This window comes from Rhinolophus sinicus, chromosome 8 (genome assembly GCF_057876585.1).
Source record: "Rhinolophus sinicus isolate RSI-liver-muscle chromosome 8, RSI-T2T, whole genome shotgun sequence".
Classification (NCBI taxonomy): Eukaryota; Metazoa; Chordata; class Mammalia; order Chiroptera; family Rhinolophidae; genus Rhinolophus; species Rhinolophus sinicus.
The window spans coordinates 40972160-40995173 of NC_142508.1; the positions used below are offsets into that span (position 1 = coordinate 40972160).

The 23014-nt window shown below is 55.4% G+C and overlaps 1 protein-coding gene across 1 annotated transcript; it reads left to right on the forward strand.

The window, feature by feature from the left end:
- The first annotated feature begins 468 nt into the window (after nt 1-468).
- EXOC3L2 (exocyst complex component 3 like 2) lies at nt 469-21081 on the forward strand. Its single transcript, XM_019754797.3, has 12 exons — nt 469-599; nt 4383-4922; nt 8223-8856; nt 10500-10611; nt 11576-11677; nt 11779-11879; nt 12089-12199; nt 13626-13761; nt 16801-16923; nt 17324-17479; nt 18234-18355; nt 20435-21081. Exons 2-12 carry the CDS (start codon nt 4400-4402, stop codon nt 20721-20723), a joined length of 2409 nt encoding a protein of 802 aa, XP_019610356.3. The 5' UTR covers nt 469-599; nt 4383-4399; the 3' UTR covers nt 20724-21081.
- The last annotated feature ends 1933 nt before the right edge of the window (nt 21082-23014 follow it).

The following is a 23014-nucleotide window of genomic DNA, read 5'->3' on the forward strand; positions in this document are numbered from 1 at the left end:
AGAGAGACTGCAGGGGGGCAGAAGCGCTTTTGCTGGTTAGGATAATGTCTCCTTTGAGGAAGGGATGCTGGAGCTGAGATCAGGATGACAAAAAAGATGGGGCCACGCAGAGACCTGGGACAGGGGCTTCTAGGCAAAGGGAACAACAATGCTAAAGCCATGCCTCGTGCCACCCCTTTAGGCCTCCAATCCTGGCCTCTGAACCCAGCAGAACCTTCCTTCATGTCTTCACCTAGATCAGGGAACCAAGAGAGAGCTTTGGGCCTGTGTCCAGCAGGGGGTGTCTCCCCAGGCGCCCAGGATGGTGTTGTCACCTTGGGAGGCGTGAAAAGCAGGCAGGGGGGGTCTGATTCCGGCTGGGTGGGGGGTCAGGGTGGGGGCCGGACTCGTCCTCCCAGTCCAACCACAGCCTGGCCTAAAAGGGCAGACAGATAACGAGTCCTTCCCGCTGCTGGCCCCAGAGAGGGAGGGGTTTCCTGACAGGAAATTGACCTCCTCTAACCCCCCCTCCTCAGATCCAAGCTCTCAGCAGTCCTGGCCAAAGTAGCCTCAGGACAGGACAGCAGCAGGCACAGAGGGAGAAGACACTGGCAACAGAGGTGAGTGTGCTGGGGCAGAGAAAGCAGCACTGCTCAGAGTTGGGAAGAGAACATGTGCCCTGAAGCCAGGAGAGGCTGGGGGCAAAGAGACAATCTGAGGCCTTACCTTGGGAGGGTGCCCGCAAGAGAGCAGGGAGAGATGGAAGCAGGAGGAGGGTGCAGGGGGCACTCTGGAGATCCAGAGAGGCTGCAAGGAGTGGAGAGCTTGGAACCCCAAGGGAGAAGAGAGATGAGATGTGTTTGGTTGGGGCTGACGTCCTCCAACTTCAGGTAGGAAGACTGAGGCCAGGGAGGGCTGAGTGCTTTGCTCCATCCCCAAGCGATGGAGTTTTGGAGACGGGAGAGGGGACAAGGGCTGGGATGGAGATGGAGCAGGAGACGGGGATGGGAACCGGGTTGGGAGTGAAGATGTGGATAAACTGGAAACAGGCTGGACTGGTGACGTGTTGTTTGGGGGCAAGGCCGGGTTGGGCTGGATTGGCTGGGGTCGGGCTTGGACGCCCAGTTTGTAAGAGTTCTCCCATACGGGCACCGGGGACTGGAGGGGAAGACTTCTGCCAACAGGTCAGGCAGCCAGCGGAGGGTTTGGGCCTTTGGGGAAAGGCTGGCAGTGAGGAAGAGGAGGAGGAGCCCAAAGAGGGACGCTCTGGTGGCCAAGACATCCTGTGGGAGCTGGGGGGCTGGGGGCTTGGGGATGCCTCGGAAGTGAGTCAGGGGCCTGGCACTGGGGCGGCACAGAGGGAACTGGAGGGGGCAGGATGTTGGAGCCAGTTTGCAGAGGGGATTGTTGGAGCCAGGAAGGGGAAAGACGTTGGAGCTGGTTTTGGGGAAACGTTGCAGCCAGGTCTGAGGATGTTGGTTTAGGGGTATTGGATCCAGTTTGGGCGTGGATGTGGGAGCCAGTGGGGGAATGTCAAGTCTATCTTGGGCAGTGTTCAATTCAATTGGAGGGAAATTGGAGCCTTCCATTTTGAGGGGGAGGTACAGTTGGGGGAGAGATGTTGGAGCCAGTTCTGGGGAGATGGTGGAGCCATTTTGGGGATGAGGTGCATTGAAACCCGCTTGGAAAATGAAAGATGGAAAAATCAGTGTGTGAAGAGTGTGTATGTTTGAGGGGTGGTATCGATTGTGTTCAGCCATAGGGGCTCCAGGCAAGAGATTGCCATGGTGGCAGCCTCTCTGGGGGGTAGTGGACTTTGAGGACTGGAGATAGTCTGGGAGGGTGTTTCTAGGAACCGGAGACTTGAAAACAACAGCTGAGGTCTAGAGGCTGAAGTTGGGAAGGAAAGAAGGGAGCTCCCCACCAGGAAAAGGCCGTGGCTCCACCCACTCAGGGCGCCTTCAGCATCAACCTGCCCCCAGGCTTCCCATGCACCCCACATGCACAGTCCTGACCCTGTCCTTCGCCTGCTCAGAATCTGTCCCGGTTCAAAACCACGTATGCGTCCAGCAATAATAGAATATGTGAACATCTGACACTACACAGTTTTGTCATAGTTACACAATGGAATAGTATGCAGCACTTAAAATAAATCAACTAGAGTCACAGAGTGAGGCAGGGATAAGGGAGCCAAAAAAAGGAAGTTGCAGGACTCACACAGAATGATAGCATTTATAGAAAGTTTAAAACCATGCAAAACAAGATACTATTTTTGAATACAAGTCTGCGTGGGCATAGGGTAGATTGGCTTGGACATTCTGGATGCTGCTTTTCTTGGGAGAGTGCTGGGGTGAGTGGGGGCAGGGAGGGGCGTTGGGGGCTTCAGTGCCTTTGTAATGCTTGATTGTTAAGAAAACCTGAATAGACCCAAAGTTTGCGGTAGATGCAGCTAGGATTGTAGGCACAGGGCTGGTCATTGAGTTTGTTCTCTATACTTTTCTGAATGTTTGGATGATTTCGTGATTTTAAAAAGCACGCTCCCATGGCTCCCCAGCACCTTCAGAAGAAAGCCAGAATCCCTCGTCACAGCCTTCGGGCCTTGTGTGGCCTGCTCCTTATTGACCTCTCCAGCTTGACTCATCATTCCTCTTCCCCACAAGGAATGAAGTCCTTACCTCCTTCCTTCATTTCCTGTTTATCACCCATTCATTCCCTAAATGCCTGGCCTGGAAGCTGGAGACACAGTGGTGACAGAGACAGCCCTGACCCTGCCCTCTGGAGGCTCAAAGTCCAGTGGGGGACAGAGACTCATTCTCAGACAGTGATAACTCATAGTGGGCAGGGCTACGGTAGGGGAAGTTCTGAGGGGGGCACCTGACCCAGTCTGGGCATCAGGGAGGGCTTCCTGGAGAAGGGGGCATTGGAGTTGGGTCCTAAAGAATAAATGGAACGTGAAGAACAGGTTTCCATGTAGCAGGATCGACAGATGCTGACATGCAGAGGAATCTGGAGTAAGGAAGAGAATGTGGGACAGCGCTGGCAAGGTGCACAGCTGCCAAGAGAGGGGCCTGAATTTTGTCCTGAGGGCACTGGGGAGACATGGAAGGTTAGCAGAAAGGGAAGGGCAGGTTTGTGCTTTAACAGATCCTCAAAGGTTAACTGGAGGGACCAAGACTGGAGACCAGGGAGGAGGCTGCGGCAGGCAAGTGGGAAGGGGCTTGGACTGGGGCAGGGGCCATGGAGAGGAAGGGAGACGAAGGACTGAGGAGATGGAATGGGCAGGAAGCTTCAAGCCCCTTGAGGGCAGGGACTAGATCTGCCTTGGCCTCCGCTGTGTCCCCAGTGCCTGCACAGGGTCAGGCCCAGGGCAAATAAATACCTAGGAAGGTTTTTTTCTTTTCTCTTTCTTTTCTTTTTATTTATTTATTTATTTTTTTAAATTAGGGAATATTGGGGAACAATGTGTTTTTCCAGGACCCATCAGCTCCAAGTCAAGTCATTTTTTTTCTCAATCTAGTTGTGGAAGGTGCAGTTTAGCTCCAAGTCAAGCCGTTGTTTTCAGTCTAGTTGTGGAGGGCGCAGCTCACTGGCCCATGTGGGAATCGAACCGGCGACCTTGGTGTTATGAGCACAGCGCTCTAACCACGGAGCCAACCAGCTGCCCTGGAAGTTTTTTTTCTGATTGTGGTAAAATGCACATAACAAAATTCACCGTATTAATTAGTTTAAAGTATAAAATTCAGCGGCATCTAGTATATTCAGAATGTTGTCAATCATCACGTCTACCTAGTTCCAGAACATTTCCATCACCCTACAAGGAAATTGTGTTCATTAAATGGTCGCTGGCAACCACTAATCTCTCTCTCGGTGTAGATTTGCCTATTGTGGGTATTTCCCAGTGAGGTTTTGCTGAAGGAATGAATGGGCAGAGATGGCAGGCCTACTGACTGGACAGGGGAGGCGACAGGTCCCAGCCGTGTGACCTGAATGTCTGGGGGACTTGGGTCCCAAGTAGTCTCTGCCCTTTGCCAGCTGTGCCACCTTGACAGAGACGCTTCCCTTCTCTGAGCCTGCTTCTTCATGGAGGAGGGTCAACTAAGATGATACTCTAGGGCAGGAGTACTGTAGGGGAGGGTCTGAATGTTGATGCCCAGGCTCTGAAATCAGACAGGTCTGGGTGTGAAGCCTGCCTTTGTCCCCAAATCATTGGGATGTTAGGCAAGCCACGTTGGCCTTCTGAGCCTGTTTCCGCATCTGCAAAATGGGCATAATCACCTCCTGGGATTGTGAGTGCCCAGCCCCGTGCCTGGCACACATGCCCCAAAGTGCTGGGGACACACAGGCATTGTCATTGACACTACCATTCTCTTCACACCACTGATGGTCCATTATTTTTTCCCCAGGTCCCCTGCCTGTCAAAATGCCCATCCTAAAGAGTCTAGGGGTGGCAGACTCTAAGGTGTCCCGGGCAGGGACCCTGCCCCGGATGTCCTCTAGGAACCCCTTTGAGGAAATTCCAGGGCTGGAAGAAGAAGAGGCCGGGGAGCTAGGGACCCTGCCCAATGGAACATCTTATCGCCGACGTGCCACTCTGGAGAAGCTGGCAGGCCTGGCGTCCTTCCGGCTGGGCTGGACCCCTGGCCGGCGAGCAGGCAGCCCCAGTGACGGGCAGCCCCGCTCTTTCCTGGGCCGTGTGCTGACACCAGGGATACGCAGGAGCTCAGCAGATTTTGGCCTCCTGGGCAGGCTTCAGGGGACCCGAGGCCAGGGCGATGAGGAGGCAACTGGGGAGGCTGCCCGGAGACTGGCCTTCCTGAGACTGGGGCGCGGGCCCAAGCCCCGGCGAGTGTCACTGGCCGAGAGAGTGGTACCTGCAGGCGAGGCGGCTCCTGAGCCCCCACCCAGGGTCCCAGAGCCCCCAAAGATGAAGGAACCATTGTCAGGTAAGTCCAGGCCCAGGCCTGAGAGAATCACAGTGCCCATTCCACCCCTCTCCCTGACCGTCCCCAGGCTTCACACTGAACCCCACCCCAGCCTCCCCTGTGACCCCATCTCCAACTTGTATCTGCCTGTCTCCAGGGACAACGCCAGCTGGTCCCCTGGCAGTCTGTCGTGCTCCCCATCCCCATGCCCACCCCCAGTCTGTTTCTCTCCACCTGCTATCTTTAACCTTACCCCATGTCCAGCGCCAAGTGAACCACCAACTTTGGTCCCACCTCCTCCAATCCCCGCCCTATCCCCAAATTCAACCCTCTTTCCCTCCCTATTCTCAAATTCAACCTCAATCCCGGCTCCTTTCAAAATACCCACATTTCACCTTGACCTTATGCCCCTCCCTAACCTCCATGCACCACTGGATCCCATCCCCAGCCCCAACCCTGGCCCCACCTCAACCTCCTCCTTCATCCTCAGTCCCTTCTCCTCTTCTATCCCACTCCTAAACCCTCAGCCTCAGCTTTGACCTTTAACTTCATTCCCAACTCAGCCCATGTCCAAGCTTCATGTTCAAACTCAGCTCTGTGCCCAACATCTACCTTCATCTTTTGGCTATCTCACCCCATATCTACCACGCTCTGTGTTAGTTTCCTGGGGCCGTAGTAATAAAGTACCACAAGCTAGGTGGCTTACAACTACAGAAATGTATTCTTCTCTCGGTCTGGAGGCTAAAAGTCTGAAGTCAAAGTGCCCCCTCGGAGATCTGTAGGGGAATCCTTCCCGGCCTCTTCCAGCTTCTGGTGCTTTGCTGGCCATCTGATGTCCCTGGGCTTGTGGCTGCATCACTCCGGTCCTCTGTCTTCACATGGCGTTCCCTCTGTGACTCTTCCCACCACCTTCCTCTGTGCATGTCTGTCTTGGTGTCCAACTTTCCCCTCGTTATAAGGACACCAGTCATACTGGAGTAGGGCTCACCTTACCGCCTCCTTTTAACTTGATTACCTCTGTAAAGACCTGTTTCCAAATAAGGTCCCATATTCTGAGGTCCTGGAATTAGGACTTCACTAGTCTATTATCTTGGATGGGGGGGGGGACAATTTAACTCATAACACCACCATCTGTATCCTCAACCCCAATCCCACCCCAAACCCCAGTGCCTTCCTCAATGACTTTTTGGTTTCTACCCCATACTTATTCCAACCCCAGCAGCAACGTCCACCTTGAGACGCATCATATGCTTGTCCTCAAACTATTCCTTTCTCCAAAGGCCATTTTTAACCTCTTCACTCTGCCCATCACCATGACAACTGCCAATCGGTCCAGCCCTCTTGCGTGGCCCATTTTCCTCCTCTTCACCCCCCTCCCCAACTTCCTCATTTGATGCTAGTCTTTAGATGCCCCTCCCCAGCCCCCAATTTCAAACCCAACCTCAAACTCAACCTCCTCCTTCATTCTTTTTTTTTTTAATAAATCAGGTACAAATCTTTAATTTTTTTTAATTGGGGAATATTAGGGAACAGTGTGTTTCTCCAGGGCCCATCAGCCCCAAGTCGTTGTCCTTCAATCCAGTTGTGGAGGGCGCAGCTCAGCTCCAAGTCCAGTTGCCGTTTTCAGTCTTTAGTTGCAGGGGGCGCAGCCCACCGTCCCATGCGGGAATTGAACTGGCAGCCCTGTTGTTCAGAGCTCGTGCTCTAACCCACTGAGCCTCCGGCCGCCCCTCCTTCATTCTTAATCCCATCTCCACTCCCATCCCGAGTCCCAATCCTAACCCCCCTTTTCAACCTCCCTCTTCTACTCCATCCACAGTCATAACCCCAGCTCACGTCCAAACCTCATCTTCACACTCATGCCCCTCTGTCTTTACCCATCCTCAACTCTCACCTAAACTCACCTCCACCCATGTCTCTAACCCCATTCCTACCCCAAACGCCAGACGTCATTCTCAATTCCTTTCCCACCCCCTGTACTGATTTCAACCCCGACTTCACCCTAACCCGAACCTCCCTCCTCCCAACGCCTACCTTCACCTCATCCTCATCTCCCTCTGAATCCCCGACCCTGTCCCCGTCCCCACCTTCATTCAATCCCATCCCCAGTCCCCATCCCAGCTCCTAGCCCTCCCCCCATGGACAGCCCATGCTGTCCCCGTGCTGGGGACCTCAGGAGAGCCGTTTGTGCGTCCTCTGATGCCCTCCACATCCTGACCAGAGGCTATTTCAGCCCCTGCTCCCTGGGGACTGGGAGGGCACTGCAGGGAGGTGAGAAGGGGGTGACTGGAGCCCCCGCCTTCTGGAAACGGATGGGCAGAAATAGCCCTGGCCAGGAAATAGTTTCTCTGCCAGGGAGGAAGTGGAGGGGGGTGGAGATGTCGGGGGTAACCCTGGGCCACTGGCACCCCCCCTCCTTCACTCAGAGGCCTCTCAGCCCAAGGCTCCCCTCTCTTTGGGGAGTCTGAACTCATCACCCCCAATAGCTGTCCCCACCCACCAAAGACCCATCTCTGGTCTTGCTATCCTCTCCCCTTGTCCAAGCTTCTGCCCTGCCCACTGGTCCACCAGCTCTCTCCATCCCTCTCTCCTTACCTGGCTGGGACTGTTCTCCCTCAGCCCTCCCACTTCTCTATCCCCTCCATGTCTACAACCCGTCCCCCCTTCTCTGACCCCTTTCTCTGGCCCAGATACACTTTTTTCTATCCTAACTCCTCTGATGTCCCCAACCCTTAGTCCACCCCTTGGTGCCTTCTCTCTTGCCCTGACCCCTGACCCCGTCCCCTAACCTTCTCCTGTCTTTCTCACCCCTCGTCCCGCACTTCCTCTGACTCCCCCCTCCAATCCTCTTACTAATGTGACACCCTCTATCTAGTCCTTTAACCTACTTCCCACATGCGGACGCTGGCTGCCATGGCCAAGCCCTCTCTTCCCTTCCCTAACGTCCCCGACCCCTCCCTGCCGTGCTGGCCCTGGCCCTTGCCCTCTCATCCAGCCCCTCGCCCCCATCCTCCCCTCCCCAAACCCTGACCCCTTGCACCCCTTTCACTTCTCCCCTTCCCCCCTCCCTTGACCTCCTGCTCTACTTCTGCCCCCCTCCCACCAGCCCTAAATTTCCCCTCCCCATCTCCTCCCTCCCCCTGGTCCCCACACCTCTCCTCCGACACCCTTCTCTTTTCCCGCTTCTCCGGAACCGCCCCTGACGCCTCTCTCTACAGCACACCTTCCCCCTCCCCTCCTCTCTCCGGTTCCCCTACTTCCCCGCCCCCCCGCCCCCCCCCGCCTGTTTTCCTCCCCCTGACTCCCGCTTTGCACCCACAGTGCTGGAAATCCTGAGTTTGATCCAGCAGCGTGAGCTCGCGCGAGCAGACGAACACATCTTGGAGCTGGAGGCCGAGGAGCTGGCGTCGTCGGGGGGCGGCGCGCCTGGGCCGCCCAAGGTTGAGGGCGCAGGCGGGGGCCGCCGGGCGCGAGACGTGGCGCTGCTGTACGAGGCCCTGCAGCGCGAGCTGTGGGCGCTGGTGCGCGAGACGCTGGCGGGCCCCGGGCTGGGCGCCGGCGCTGGGGCGGGCGCCGTGGCGCAGCTGGGCCAGGTGCTGGTGCAGGAGGAGGCTGCCGACGGGCGCCGGGGACCGGGGGCAGCCCGCAGGCTGCGTGCCCACTGGGCAGAGGCGGTGGCGCGCGCTGCGCGGGAGCGCCTGGAGGCCGCGGCACCCGGAGCGCCCGGCGGCCTGGCGGGGCAGCTGGAGGCGCTGCGGGCGCGGCTGCTGGAGGATATGGGCGTGGTGCGGGGCCGCCTGGCACCCGCCTACCCGGCCGGCCTGGGCGCCTTCGGCGTCTACCTGCGCGGCTACCACGGCGCGCTGGCCGAGTGGCTGGGGGCCGCCGCCCGCCGGAGGCTGCCGCTGGCCGACCGCTACGCGCTGCTGTACTGGCACAACCAGGTGTACCCCAGGTGAGAGGGGGCCGCCGCACACCGCACCACGGATTACACTAGGTCGCGTGGAACCCTTTCCCGGCCCCCACCCCCAGCCAGGGCCTCCAGATCCCAAGGACCTTGGAACAGCCGACCTTGGATTCTAGAACGTTAACACCGATGACCCCCGGTGCCATTTACAATACTAGAATCATAGCGCCGTCCACCCTTCATGCACATCCATCCTTCCAGTTCTGAAAGCTTAGCACCTTCCAGTCTTAGAATCTTAGCTCCGCTGATTTTTCCAAACCTAGAACCTTTGCATCACGGCCACCGACACTCCTTGAATCCATCCTTCTAGTCCCAGAACTTCCACACTGTCCACCCTTCCAATCCTAGAATCTTCACGTGGTGGACAGTTACACACCTAGAATTTTAGCAACATCCACCATTGACCCTTCCAATCCTACAATCTTAGCACTCACTGCTCACCCTTCTTGTCTTAAAATCTTGGCACTGTCCACCTTAGAATCCTAGACCCCTGACACTGCTCTTTCTTTAGATCCTAGGGCATTAGCATTGTTGACTCTTCCAATCTTAGAACTTCAGGATTGATGATGCTTCCAAAACTAGAATCTTAGCACCAGTGAGCCTTCAAACCCTGAACCTTAGCCCCTCCCCTCTTTGGATCGTACACCCTTGACGCCACTCATCCTTCCAGGCTTGTTGGCCCCTTGAATTCTGTAATCTTAGCATCTAAAACCTCAGCACCATTGCCGCTCCCAGTCCTGGAATCTGATAACCATCAAGCTTTTGAATCCTAAAACATACCTCTTCTTGTGGCTGGGAGATGGAATACGGTGATTAGCCATGACTGTGACCTACGCACTCCAGGAAAAAGGGAGTTGGCCGCACCCAAACCACACATTGGAGAGTGAAGGGGCTGGGTGGTTCCTCAAACAAAATCAGGATGCTGTCCCTAGAAGAATGGGAAGGCTACAGCTACCAACAGTAGTGACCCCTGAGGTCCCACTTGGAAATATATGTTAACGACACTTTCACACCATCATTCCTGGGAGATGGCAGCAGGAAAGGGAGTCTGGAAATCTTCCTGGAATGGTGGGACATGAGTTAAGTCCAATTCGTAGAGAGGCTGTGCTTATGGCTGAGAAGATGTCATGAGCAAAAGTCTGGTGTGTGTGTGTGTGTGTGTGTGAGAGAGAGAGAGAGAGAGAGAGAGAGAGAGAGAGAGAGAGAGAGAGAGAGAGAACTGCACAGGCTGGGGCATGCAGGTGTATAAAAGTGGGGAGTGAGGGCTGGACTGGAGAAGCCTCCAGGGCCAGCAGACGCAGTAGGGACTAGGAGAGGAGGTGGAAGGGAGCTTCTGTCTGGTGAAGCCGATCATGGGTGAGACCTTGCGTGCCCACAGTTCATCAAGCCTGGACTTCACCCCTACAAGTCTTGCCCGGACACCATCCATCAGGCAGCTGACTCAGAGAGCTGGGGCCAGGGGAGCCACAATTTCAGAGACTTCCTTTGAGGGATGAGCAAAGCTGGCCCCAAGAGAGGAAGGGAGTGGCCCAGGGTCACACACTGGTGTGAAGGGCTGGAGATGGGCAGAGTTTAGTTGTCCAGTCCCACCTCTCACAGACCTCCCTCCCTGTCTTACCTTCCACCCCCAGAGAGGTCCTAGGGTTGGTGGATGTGGTCGCCCTAGAGAACGGGGAGCTGGGGTCCCTTCTGTCGCCTGGCACCGTGCGGGGCTTGGAGGATGAATGTGTCACAGACGTCAAGGTACCTGAGACTTGGCCTTGGGGATTTGGGAGGGCGGGGGAGGCACTCTGCAGACACTGGGCTTGGGGGTCCCTCCGCTCCCCCTTTTGCTGTCTCCATCTCCCTTTCCCCGTTGTGGACTTCTGAGTTCTGTCCAAAAGACATAGGCGTGTAAGCCCATACTGATCACTTCTGTCTTACATTCAGTCGTTCAGTGCTGCAAAGCACCCAGCTGGGCATAGAGACACTCAGTAAAGGGTCAGTACATTTGAACATTCAAAACTCAGAGCAAGAGAAAGTTGTCACAGAACCTCAGCTCACAGACCCAGAGACTCAGAGACGGAGGCATCCAAGCATCGTTGCATATAAGCACGGCTGGTCCTAAACATGGTTAATAACTGACTGGGACTGGCACCACTCAGCAGAATGGCCCAACCGTAAGCACCTAGCCCGGTCACCGGGGTTTCCTGCCTGAATGTAGGTCCTGCTCCAGCCACAGAAATCAGCATTTTTGCAACTTGAGAGTCTAGAATCTTAGACTTCAACATATCTAGATTCTCAGACTCACTGAGTTGAAGACAACATCGGGCCAGAAAATCAGAGATGTGTTAACCTTAGAATCCCAGACCCTGGGAATTTTTGAATCCTGGAATCTGACAATCTTGAATGATTTGCTTTGTAGAACCTGAGAGCCGAGTCTTAGGGCCATCAAATAATGAGCACTGACCCTTAAACCTTCTGGGTAGTAGAATGAGGAAGGTTCAGACCACAGACACTTAATATCGAGCTCCAAATCACAGACTTAGCAATGGAAAAGGCTCGGGGTGTTTTCCCGTCCAGCCTTCCTCCCCAGTGTAAACTTGACGAGCTCACTGGTAGACTCCAGACCTGCTTGGGGCTAAGGTGTGGGGATCATGGAGAGAAAGAGAGGGAGAGGCTCCCAGGTGACCCCAACTCCTGCTTCTCCCCCCATTGCCCACGCCAGGCTCAGACTCGGGCAGCCCTGCTCCGGGCTCTGCAGGAGGACGAGGAGCATTGGGGGAGCACAGAGGACTGGCCCAGCAGCCTGGCACAGGACGTGTGTGAGGTAGGAGCGGGAAGGTGGAGGAGGATCGGCTGGACAGTGCCGGGTGGGAAAGTGGGGGCTCACCCCCTCTTCATCCCTTCTCATCCCCTTGGACCATGCAGCTGCTGGAAGAGCACACAGAGCGAGCGCCCCGCATCAGCCGGGAGTTTGGGGAGCGGATGGCTTACTGCTGCCTGGGGGCGCTGGCGGAGTTCCTGCAGAGGTATGGTGGCTGGGGGTAGGTCGGGCATTGGGGGGGGAGGGGGGCGCTGCAGTGGGGAGGTGAGCTTCAGGACCCAGGATCCAACAGAGGAGAGATGAAAGGAAAAATCAAGGCAGGATGGGCAGCAGGCAGTGGGGAACGCAGGCTTTGCAGGGCTAAGTGCCCAGCAAGGGACCTTTGTGCCGCCCTCCCCCTCCTCCTCCCTCTAGCTTCCAGCAGCGTGTGGAGCGATTCCATGAAAACACAGGAGTCCGGGAGCTGCTATCCGACACCTATGTCAGCAGGATCATCACCCTGGTCAATTGCGGGCCGCCCCTGAGGTGAGAGCACCCACAGTGCATGGGGGAGAGGGCCAGTCCCAGGGGACCAGCTGAACTGAGGTGCCTGGATCCTGGGTGGGGATCACAGAGCTGGCCTCCAAAGGCAGGTAGGTACATGGGACCTTCGAAGCCTAAAACCTGGGACTTTTAGAAAAAGCCACAGCATCACCGAGCACTGGAAGGATGGACTCATCAGAACGCTCGGGTGTGAGAATTTCCGCAGCCTGGAAGCCAGACACACGCTCTAAGAATTATTTTTTTTTAACCTTTTAATCTTACTTTTCTTTTTCATTAACTTAAAACAGTGAAAAGTCTCACGCCCACCACATTCCTCCCCCGACCCCCACTTAGAGGCAGCCGGTTATTGTTAGTGTCTCCCATTCCTTTGCAGGGATATTTGAAACACTCACCAGTAAATATGTATACATAATAAGTGTAGATAGGCATATATACTGTGCCCACTTCATGCATATGTAGATATACGCATATCTTATACACAGAATACATATATTTAATGCACATATAAGTAAATACATTTAAATATATGCATACGTATTACTCCTTTTCCTTGTTTAAAAAAATACAAATGGTAGAATATGGCACACACTCTGTTCCTTTAACAGCTTCGAGATCTTTCTGTTAACCCACGAAGAATTCCCACATTCCTTTCTCATATCTGAACTGTGTTCCACTGCTTGGATGTACCATCATCTATTTCTTCTGTCCCCAAAGGATGGAGAGTTGGCTCCACTCTTTTGCAGAGAAAAACCTGGCACATCGGTCAACTCCTATAAACACGGGAACTCAGGGATACATTCCTTTCAGTGATGGAGGGTCATCGACCGTTACAATGACAGAAAACAAGAAGGGTAGAATTTTAGAATTACAGTGGTACCTCGGTTTTCGAACGTCTTCGTTGAAGAACATTTCGGTTTACGAACGCTGTAAACCTAGAAGTAAATGCTTGGGTTTCGAACGCTCCTCGGAAGTTGAACATGTCACGCAGCTTCCGCTGAGTGCAAGATCCTGAGGCCTAGTTGTGGGCTGTTTTCGAACATTTCAGAACTCGAACGGTCTTCCGGAACGGATTACATTTGAAAACCGAGGTACCACTGTATAGACATTTAGAATCACAGACTTTGAGAATGGAGACCTCTCCACTCTCACCCAGAGGAACAGGGTGTTCCATCCCACAACACCCTGTAGGCCCCCAGACATTCCCCAGAGACCCCAAATTCTGCAGTCTCCCAGATATCCCCTGATATTTCTCAGCCTCCAGAACCTCCCCAGAGCCCCTGACTTTTCCCAGCACCCCATCTGACCTGTCATCCCTGTGTCCCATAAAACAGGGTCCATCTAAGGCAGGTCCAGGCAGTTGGGCTGAATGTTGGGGCTACTTGACTTTTGACTCCACTAATCCCCACAGGGCTCTGGCAGAGCGCCTGGCCCGAGTGGGGCCCCCTGAAAGTGAGCCGGCTCGGGAAGCAGCAGCCAGTGCTCTGGACCGTGTGACCCGGCTCTGCCACCGTGTCCTGGCCGACCTCCTGTTCCAGGAGCTGCAGGTGAGTGAGGCAGGGGGCTGGTGGGGCCTGTGCCAGATAGAGGAGTGTACCCCCCCATCCTTCAGTTCCTTTCAGCCCATGACTCAGTGTTTGGGAAGCAGGCGGGGGTAGGGGGTGATGGCCATGTCTGGGCCATTTGGGGCGGCAGAGAGGGATACAGGAAGGAAGAGGTGGGAGGATATGGTCCAGGGAAGGACAGAGAGCCACCAGCAGGAGGGGCCTTAGGGATTGGGTAGAGTCCCTCCCCTCTGAGGTCCCCCAAATCCCTGCCCAGCCCCTCTGAGACCCTAGGGCCCCATTCGTCCTTCTCTGGGCTCTTGTGCATGCCTGGATGGAGCTGGGTTCAGACGTGGATGAGAGTGTGGGCAGGGTGGGGGGGGGGGAATGGGGACTGAGATGACAGCTGTGCAGTTGAGTGGTTTTAATGCATGCTCCATCCAGGCTGTACATCAGCTCGTGTCTCGCTTCTGCTCAGAACCCTCCATGGCTCCCAGCTCACTCCGGGCGAAAGCCCAAGTGCTTGCCATGGCCTCCAAGGCCCTGTGCAGTCCGCCTCTTCCCTCTCTGACCTCATCTTCCACTTTCCCCCTCACGTAACTCCACTCCAGCCACACCGCCCCCCCTTCTGCTCCTGAACATGACAGACGTTCCAGCCTCAGTACCTTTACACCTGCTGTTGCCTCCGCCTGGGCCACTCTTCCTTCCAGGAGCCACATAACTCCCTCTCTCACCTCTGAAGTCTTGAGTCAGATGTCACCTTCTCAGTGGGACCTCTCCTGATTGCCCTATTTAAAATAGACACCCTGAAGCACACAAAAGAAAAACAGAGAAAATAAATAAATAAATAAATAAATAAATAAATAAATAAATAGAATAGACGTCCCGAGACTCCCTTCCTCACTCCCTGCTCTATTTGTCACCAAAGCACTTACTGTCACCTGCCATGCTATATCCTTTGCTTTGTTTGTCTTCTCCCACTGGAATGTTAGCTCCCGAAGGGCAAGGATTTGTTGGAAAGTTTCTAAAATAGTGGCTTCTATGGAAAATTTCAAACATATACAAAAGTAGACAGAATGACAGAACAACCACTTGGGGACCCATCACCCACGTCCAGCAACTATCAGCTTCACTCTGATCTTGTCTCATCTCTCCCCCCATTTCTCCTGCCCACTGGATTCTTTTAAAGCAGGTCCTTTGTATCCTAACACCGTCCATCAACCCTTCAACCCGTATCTCTAAAAGCTCAGGAATCCTTTTTAAACAAACATGACGACAATGCCGTTTTCATACCTGACGCATGGAGCAAAACTTCCCTAATGTCATCAAATATCACCTTGGCATTCAGAGTCCTCTGACCTGTGTATGATTATCCAGCATTTGTTTGTTTTATTCTGCGCTGTGTCCCCAAGGGTTCTCTCATGTGTCCCCAGTGACCCACCTAGGGCTGGGCCCACAGGAAGGGCTCAGAAAGTGTTTATTGCGTGACTAAATGGACAAGTATGTGAACGAAAGTGAGTCGGTGAGGGGGAGTGTGGGGGTGCCCAGAGGTGGGGTACAATCTGTGTTTCAGGCCCGGCTTCCAGGTAGGGGGACTTGGGCATATTGCTTATCCTCTTGGGGCCTCCATTTCAACAGAGGACTTCCAGGTTTCTCAGGTGGCAGTGAGGAAGCAATGGGATGGTGGCCATAAAGGGCTTAGCTCCGGCCCTGGCCCGCGGGTATTGGCCATCGTTGTCTTCATACATGTAGACTTTATAGCAACAGTAACGTGTCCTGAGCCAGGCACTGTACCAGGGACATCAGCTCATTTAATTCCCCCTCGCTTTTCAACAAGAGCCCACAGGCCCCATTTTTGTAGGTTCAGCAAACTGGGCTACTGTCTGGATTAGAGAGCGGGATGGGGGTGCTGGGCTGAGTGGAACAGGGACCTGCTCCAGAATCCCGCGGGCACCAACCCTGGAGGTCTCCCGACACCTCACCCTCCTGGTATCCACCCAGACCGCAGCGTGTCCCCTTTGCTCCCCACAGCCTCCGTCTCAAGGACAGACCCACTGCCCATCCCACCTCCAGTATCTTGTCCAGAGGCCTCCCTCCCCTCCCCCCAGCAGGTTACTACTAGTCCTGTGAATCTACCACCTGGGTTCTCCTTTCTCCCCCCTCACCTCCTCATCTCCTCTGACTGCTTTTGTCCCCGCTTTATCCTCCTTCCCGCCTCCCCACCCTCATTTCTGCCTTAGTCTTGCCCCCTCCCGTAGATCTTGGTAAAGCACAAACCTGACCCTTTCCCTCTCCTGTTCAGAACTTGCCATGGCTCCGCAGTGCCAGCATGAGAAAGGGGGGGCTCCTCACACAGCCCAGAGGACCCCTGCATGCTCCAGCCCCCACCATCTGACCAACCTAATCCCTCCTCTGCCCCATCACTGGTTCCAGCTTCAGGGATGCACAGAAGGAGGCAGTCACACAGGGCTCCCTTTGCTTAGAAGGGCCTGAGCTTCGTTTAATTCTCTACTGTCTCTGTCTTGAAGTTCTTAATTGTTGAACAAGGGTCTCCCATTTTCATTTGCATTGGGCCCTGCAAATTGACCTTTCTGGTCTTCCTACGACTGGCAAGCCTTTCTGAAATCTGAGTCTACTTCACACTTCCTTCTGATTGAGCCACTCTCTCTCCCACCCACTACCTGGCTAACAGTGACCATTCACCCAGGGCCTCAGCTTAGGTGTCCCCTCCTCCAAGAAGTCCTCCTTGACTCTATGCTGACTCAGGCATCCCTCTGGGCTTCCTAAACCCCTGCCTGGGCTCCCCCATCCCAGCCCTGGATGGTTACTGTCTGGGGATGTGTCTGTCGTTCCCTCTGGACTCTAATCCCTAGGAGGGCAGAGCTGAGGCTGTCTCGGTCACTGCTCTGTCCCCAGCACCACACGGCCGTGGTTCAGCTCCAAGCAGGGTTTGAGGACATGGTATGTTGAACTGGTAAATGAAGAAAGAGGGTGGCGGGAAGGGGAGCTGTGACACCCCCCCCCCCACTGTGTCTCTCCCAGCCGCACTTCAACAAGCTGATGCGCAGGAAGTGGCTGAGCAGCCCCGAGGCCCTGGACGGCATCGTGGGCACGCTGGGCGCGCAGGCCCTGACCCTGCGCAGGATGCAGGATGAGCCTTACCAGGTGCGGCCGCTTGGGGGGAGGAGAGGGAAGGAGGGTGCTGGGGAGACCCCTTCAAGGCGGGGAGCAGCCCTTTCGGGGTGAGATAGGTGGCGCTCTGCCTGGGGTCTGCGGGGAGCGGTGCCCGTGAGTACTGGGGCATAGGGCGAGGTGAAACTCCGGAGAATGGGGAGAGGGCTGGGATGGGCCACCCTTTGGAGCCGATAGGGGGTGTCTGCGAGTTGTTTAGGGGAAGAGGAGGGTATCATCAGACAGGACCGGGGTCACCCTCGGGAGTTGGGCGCGGGGAGGCGGACTGGCGTTCTGTACGCTGGGCAGGGGTTCCCGTTGGGCGCCCGGAGTGGGGAGCAGCAAGGGGGGTCACCGGCGGCTCACACGCTCTCGTGTCTCCCCCGGTTCCTAGGCGCTGGTAGCGGAGCTGCACCGGAGGGCGCTAGTGGAGTACGTGCGGCCCCTGCTCCGCGGGCGCCTGCGCTGCCGCTCGGCGCGGACCCGCAGCCGCGTGGCCGGGAGACTCCGGGAGGACGCGGCACAGCTCCAGAGGCTGTTCAGGCGGCTGGTCAGTGTGGCTGTGGGGGTGGGGGCGGCAGTCCGAAACCAAGGACCGACAGCCAAGACCGGGGCTTAGAATAAGACTCTCACTCAACTTTGCGTCCATAGCAACCCGTAACACGCCAGGCCTTGCCCTCTGTGAGTGCAAAACCCGGCGACGGCTGGCCTCTGCGCGCAAATGAGTAGAATTATGGTCCCTAAGCATCGTTGGGGGCTGAGATCAGTTATGTGCTTAGAACCCTACCAGGCACAGAGATGACACTACAAACATCAGCTATTATTCTGAGCACAGGTGGAAGCCAAATAAATGCAACAGAAACTCAGAATCTTAGCGTTCCCAAATTCAAGAATTTAAAACCACCAACATTTATTTGTACCCAGTTGTCATCAGCAGTACGCAAAGGGCCTTATCAGACTTGATTCCAGAAGTTTCTAATCGGGAGTCTTTGGAAATTTGGGGGGGGGGGAATTTTATTGAGAAGGCAGTGATCACTTGTACAGGTATCCAGTTTCCCCCCAAAGTCTGCAAACTTGGACGAGGTTCTACGGGGTGCTCCAAATTAACTGCAAAACTGGGAGTAGCTTCTATTATGCATTTTTATTCAAATTTCCAAATGTTCCAGAGAACTTGTGATCACAGTCTGTCCTCTGCCCCGTTTTATAGATGAGGAAACTGAGGCCAGGAGGGGCTGGGCCTTGAGAGGGTGTGGTTCGCGGAGGGGGCGTTGGGAAGAGTGTGAGCCCTGGGCCTTCTCCTGCAGGAGTCCCGGGCCTCGTGGCTGGATGCCGTAGTGCCCCATTTGGCCGAAGTCCTGCAGCTGGAAGACACTCCCAGCATCCAGGTGGAGGTGGGGGTGCTGGTGCGAGACTATCCAGACATCAGGTGAGTGTCCCCTTCCCACTTCGCTGCCAGGCCGAGGTCTCCGGAGGGCCTTGGCATCCGTCCCTGCATTTCCTGCCTCTGGGGTGAGGGAGGGAGGTGGCGAGCGTGTCTGACGGCCGTTTCCTGCTGGACCCAGGGCATTATTAATACGATTTCCCTCCTTCGCCTGCCGCCGTCACCGTCGCTGCCGCCGCCACCAGGGCTCGAAAACAAACAAGCAAGCACAGGAAGCGCAGGGCAGGGGGGCGCGGGGCCGCCTGGCGGCAGGAAGGGCCGGCCCAACAGGGGAACCGCGGGGGACACGGGGACACGCACCGGCACACGGGCGCACACGCATTGCCACAGCGGCAGGCACCATTCAGATCCTGGTGGACCATTTCCTTTCTCTGTGGTCCTCTCTGACCTTCGTTTTCTCATCTGTTTCACGGGGATAACAGTACTCTTTTCATAGGATTAGGAAATCGTCGTCATCCCGCTCAATTGTGACAGCAGCAGCGATATCAGCTCTTACTTTCTGAGTCCTTATGCCAGACCTAAGAAAGCATCTCACACACCCACTCTGTAAGAGAAGGGCGGCACTGTTCTAAGTGCTTGGCACCACCTGAGGCGGGCAGAAACTAAGTAGCTTACCCCAAATATCACAGCCAGCAAGTAGCAAAGCTGAGACTTGAACCCAGGCAGAAGGCTGTCTAAAGCTAGCACACCTCACCACCACACCACACTGCCCCCTGTAAATGTGGGATGCTGGTGGCAGTGGTGGCAGTGGTAGCAGTACCAAGGTGCTATTCGGGCAGGCAGACATTCTGTCCCCAGAGAAACAAAGCATTGGTGGGGTTTAGGTTCCAGGGTTGAGGGTGAGGGTTCCAGAACTGATTCAGGATGGATAGTTCTGGTTCTGGGGTGCGGCGCTCACGTCCTTGGGAAGGCACAGAGCCCTGGAGTCCCATCAGGGTGGGGGACCCAGCATTCTTACTGGATTGGGGTTTCTGAACTTGAATATGAATCTCGGTTTGAGAGGTCTCAAGCTGGGCTGGAAGGAGAGTTCCAAAGCTGAGTTTGGGGGCTGTTCACTTGAGTTAGAAGGTTCTTGAGCCTCATTTTAGGTGAGTGTTTTGGAGCTGTGGAGATTCCAAACCTGGGATGTGGGGCGGTGTAGACACTGAGCTGGGTTGAAGGGAGTAGTGAAGGCCCCAGAGTTCTGAAAGGAAAGTTCTGGAAATGAATGTTGGATTCAGGATCTTGAGTTGAAATATGTTGGTGGCTCTGGAGTAGAGTTTTGGATCTGCGATCGGGAACTGAGGTGGGGGTTTCCATTGTGTCAGATTTAGGGACAAGGGCTGTAGGATAGAGTTGGGTCTGAATTGAGAATGAGGGTCCCCAAAGTAAATTTCAGTTCTGGAATAAAGTTTTGGTTGAGCACAATTCTGGGAATGGGTTGGGGGGTGAAATGAATGAGGATTCTAAGGTTGGAATTGGAGATGAAGATTCCAGAATGGGTTTGAGAGATTTTGAGTTGAGCTTTGGCTGAGGGCTCTGGAACTGTTGAGAAACTTCCAGACCAGGCCTTGAAGTGAGGTGAGGGTTAGGTTGGGGATGTGGGTGGGCACCACATTTGAGTGATGACGTGTGGCTGTTTGAGATGAGGGTGAAGATGCAGTTCAGTGCTGCTGTAGATGCCAGAGCTTAAACAGGTGTGAGGGCGCCAGAAGGGAAATGTTTAGGCTGTCTCAGCTAAGTTGGGGCTGAAAATGAAAGGTTATTTTAATCAGGAGCTGAGACCGGGGTGGAAAGGAAGATTCTTGTGCTGGGTTTGGAGGCGAGGGTTCTGGAATCCTTGTGAGTGGGAGGATTTGGGAATGGTTGGAAGTGATGGTCTGGAAGGAGGCTGGCTTGGGGGGAGCGGGTGGGGGTCTGGGGAACAGAGAGGAATCTGTGGGACTGGTGTGGAGGGGGAATCTGGAGGGGTTCCAGAGCTAAGACAGTTCTGACATGGAGCTGGTCAGGTGGGATCCACAGGTGGGCGGGGTGTGCACCTGGAGCCCAGAACCCCCATGCACCTGTCCCTTCTTCTACCCCCAGGCGGAAGCATGTAGCCGCTCTCCTTGACATCCGGGGCCTGCACAACACAGCCGCCCGCCATGAAATCCTGGCTGTGGCCCGAGACCTGGAACTGTCTGAGGGGGGAGCCCTGTCCCCCCCTCGCAACCGTGCCTTCTTCGCAGACATCCCCGTGCCCCGCCCATCTTTCTGCCTCGGCCTCCCTCTCTTCCCGGGCCACCTCTCCCTCTCCCGGCTGGCCAGGCCCAGTTTGGCCCATCTGCCCCGGCTTCGGCCTCTGTCTCCATCCCGGCGTAGGGCTCAACGCTGAGACTCTCCCAGCCCTCCGCCTCAGTGCTCCCCATCTTTGCTGCTGACACAGTCCTCCGGACTCCTTGCCTGGGACCACAGAGCCCCTGGGAGGGAGAGGTCCTCAGAGGTCTTCTCACCCACCCGCAAACTCCCTGTACAGGAGAGAAATGAGGGCAAGAGGGAGCAAGGACTTTCCCAAGGCCAGGAGACTCATTCCCAGCACCACCTCCTCAGCCCAATGTGTGGCGGGTGGCGTTGCAAAGGCTCTACACAAATATCCCAGGCCCCCCCTTTCCCCTCACCTCAAGGTCTGGCTCCAGTCCAATGTATTAAGGAATGTACGATACTTAGAATAAAGAGGTTTCTATTTAACACAAGGAAGGGCTGAGTCCCCAGTGTGTGGGGGGAGGAAGGACCAGGGGCAGGGCCCAGGGCCAAGGGCTTCTCACACGCCCAAGGCCGGGCTAAGGTCCAACTCTTGGGCAGTGCAGTGGAGACCAAGGGAGGCCCTGCGAGCCAGGAATAGCCAGGCCACCTTCTTTGCACCCAGGTGCTCAGGTAGGGTCCACTGGCAGGCTGCATATCTCCGTGGCCAACCCTTGGCCACTCTGAGCCATTTTGTCAATACCAAAGTGCTTCTCCTTTCCTGGGCCTGGCGGTTCCACCTTGGCCTGCCCTCCCCATCTATCCTTAACCGGGAAGCTGTGTCAAGAGAGGAAGGAGGTTGGGGGCAGGGCCGGCGGCATCCAGGGCGCCCTCCTGGGTTGATGCAGGAAAATCTCAGGGTGGGAAAAATTCCAGCTTCTCACCCCCAGCCCCGCCGGATTCTGGAGACCTTGAGGTCACCTCCCTGTTGACCTCTGCCCCTCCGGCCTGGTTGGACAGCCTATGATGGATGCTTCCTGGCATGATTTTTTTTTTTCCTGAGAAGTCGGAAGGAGGAGGCAACCAGGGGTCAGCGTTGGAGCTGGGGTGGCCTCACGCACATGAACTCGGGAAGGTGCGGACTCAGGTTTCTTGGAGTCCCAGCGCTGTGTAACCCTGGGCAGGAAGCTGACCCTCTCTGGCCAGTGTGGTTCCTGTCCCTCTCTAGGAGGTCTTTGCCCAAGACAAAGCGAGATGTCCAGAGGATGTATCCTCCTTACTTCAACTCCCGAAATGACACTTTCAGTGTCACTGATCCACAAGAAGAGGAATCGAAGAGTTAACATGTTGCAGTTTGTAGGCATTTAATTCAAGATGAATTCGTCTCAGTTTGGCAGTGTTCTTTACAGATTTTGCAAACATTTTCTTGGTCTGACCTGAGAAACTCTGACCTTACCCGGACCCTCAGTTTCTACTTTTATAAAATGGGGGAAAGTGTCCTAAAAGCTGCAATAATTTAGCACGTACTGTATACCGAGTCCCATGCCCCTGGGGATTCACTCAGTGCCCCTTCTCAGCAAACTTGCAGACTTGGAAACAGAGGCTCAGACAGGGGAAGGAATGCAGCCAGTCACCCACCCAACAAGTGTGAGAACCCCACCGGTACACTCCAGGCTCTTACGACAACCACCCTGTGAGTGATCTGGCCGGGAGGGCTCAGCGAGGAGGCGGCACAGGTCCCGATTCATGGAAAGCACTTGGGGAAATGTTGGCTGTTTGGGCTCCGAGGTGTGTTCCATCCCCACCCCACCCTTTCCTGGCTGTGCGACTGGGACAGGGTTGCAGCTCGTCACTGGGTATCTGTGTGCCCTCAATGCACAGCATCTCATGTCACCATGTCCCTGGCCCTGGGAGGAAGGATTGCTTGTCCCAGGCAGGAAGCAGGCTCAGATTAGGCACCAGCTGGGCGACAGTACCTTGGAGGCAGCAGCCAGGATTCGAACCCCAATCAGAAAGACTCCAAGAGTTCCCAGCCACTGTCCACTGAGCAGCCACGTACCGCGTGCCTAACTGCACTGCTCACCTGCTGCTGGTCCGAGACCGCCTCCCCCCCACCCAGGAGATGGGTAGTGTTCTTGTCCCTGGTGCACCAAGGAGGTCCCCAAAGCCCTGACTGTGACTCCAGCTGGTCACACAGCCAGGAAGTGGCTGAGCAGCCCCATCACTGGGGAGAAAAGATAGAGCGAGAGGGTAAGGGAGACTCTTCATCTGGGCCATGGCCGTGGTCCAGGGTGAGCGAAAGCAAGGGGAGGCGCCAGGTGGCCATGCACTCTGCTTGGACTGGGGTTGACTCAACTGGGACCAGGATAATTTAGCTTCATCAAAACATGAAGTTGCAGCCAAGACCAAAAAGGCACCTGGGTAGGAAACTCTGAGAAGGAGATG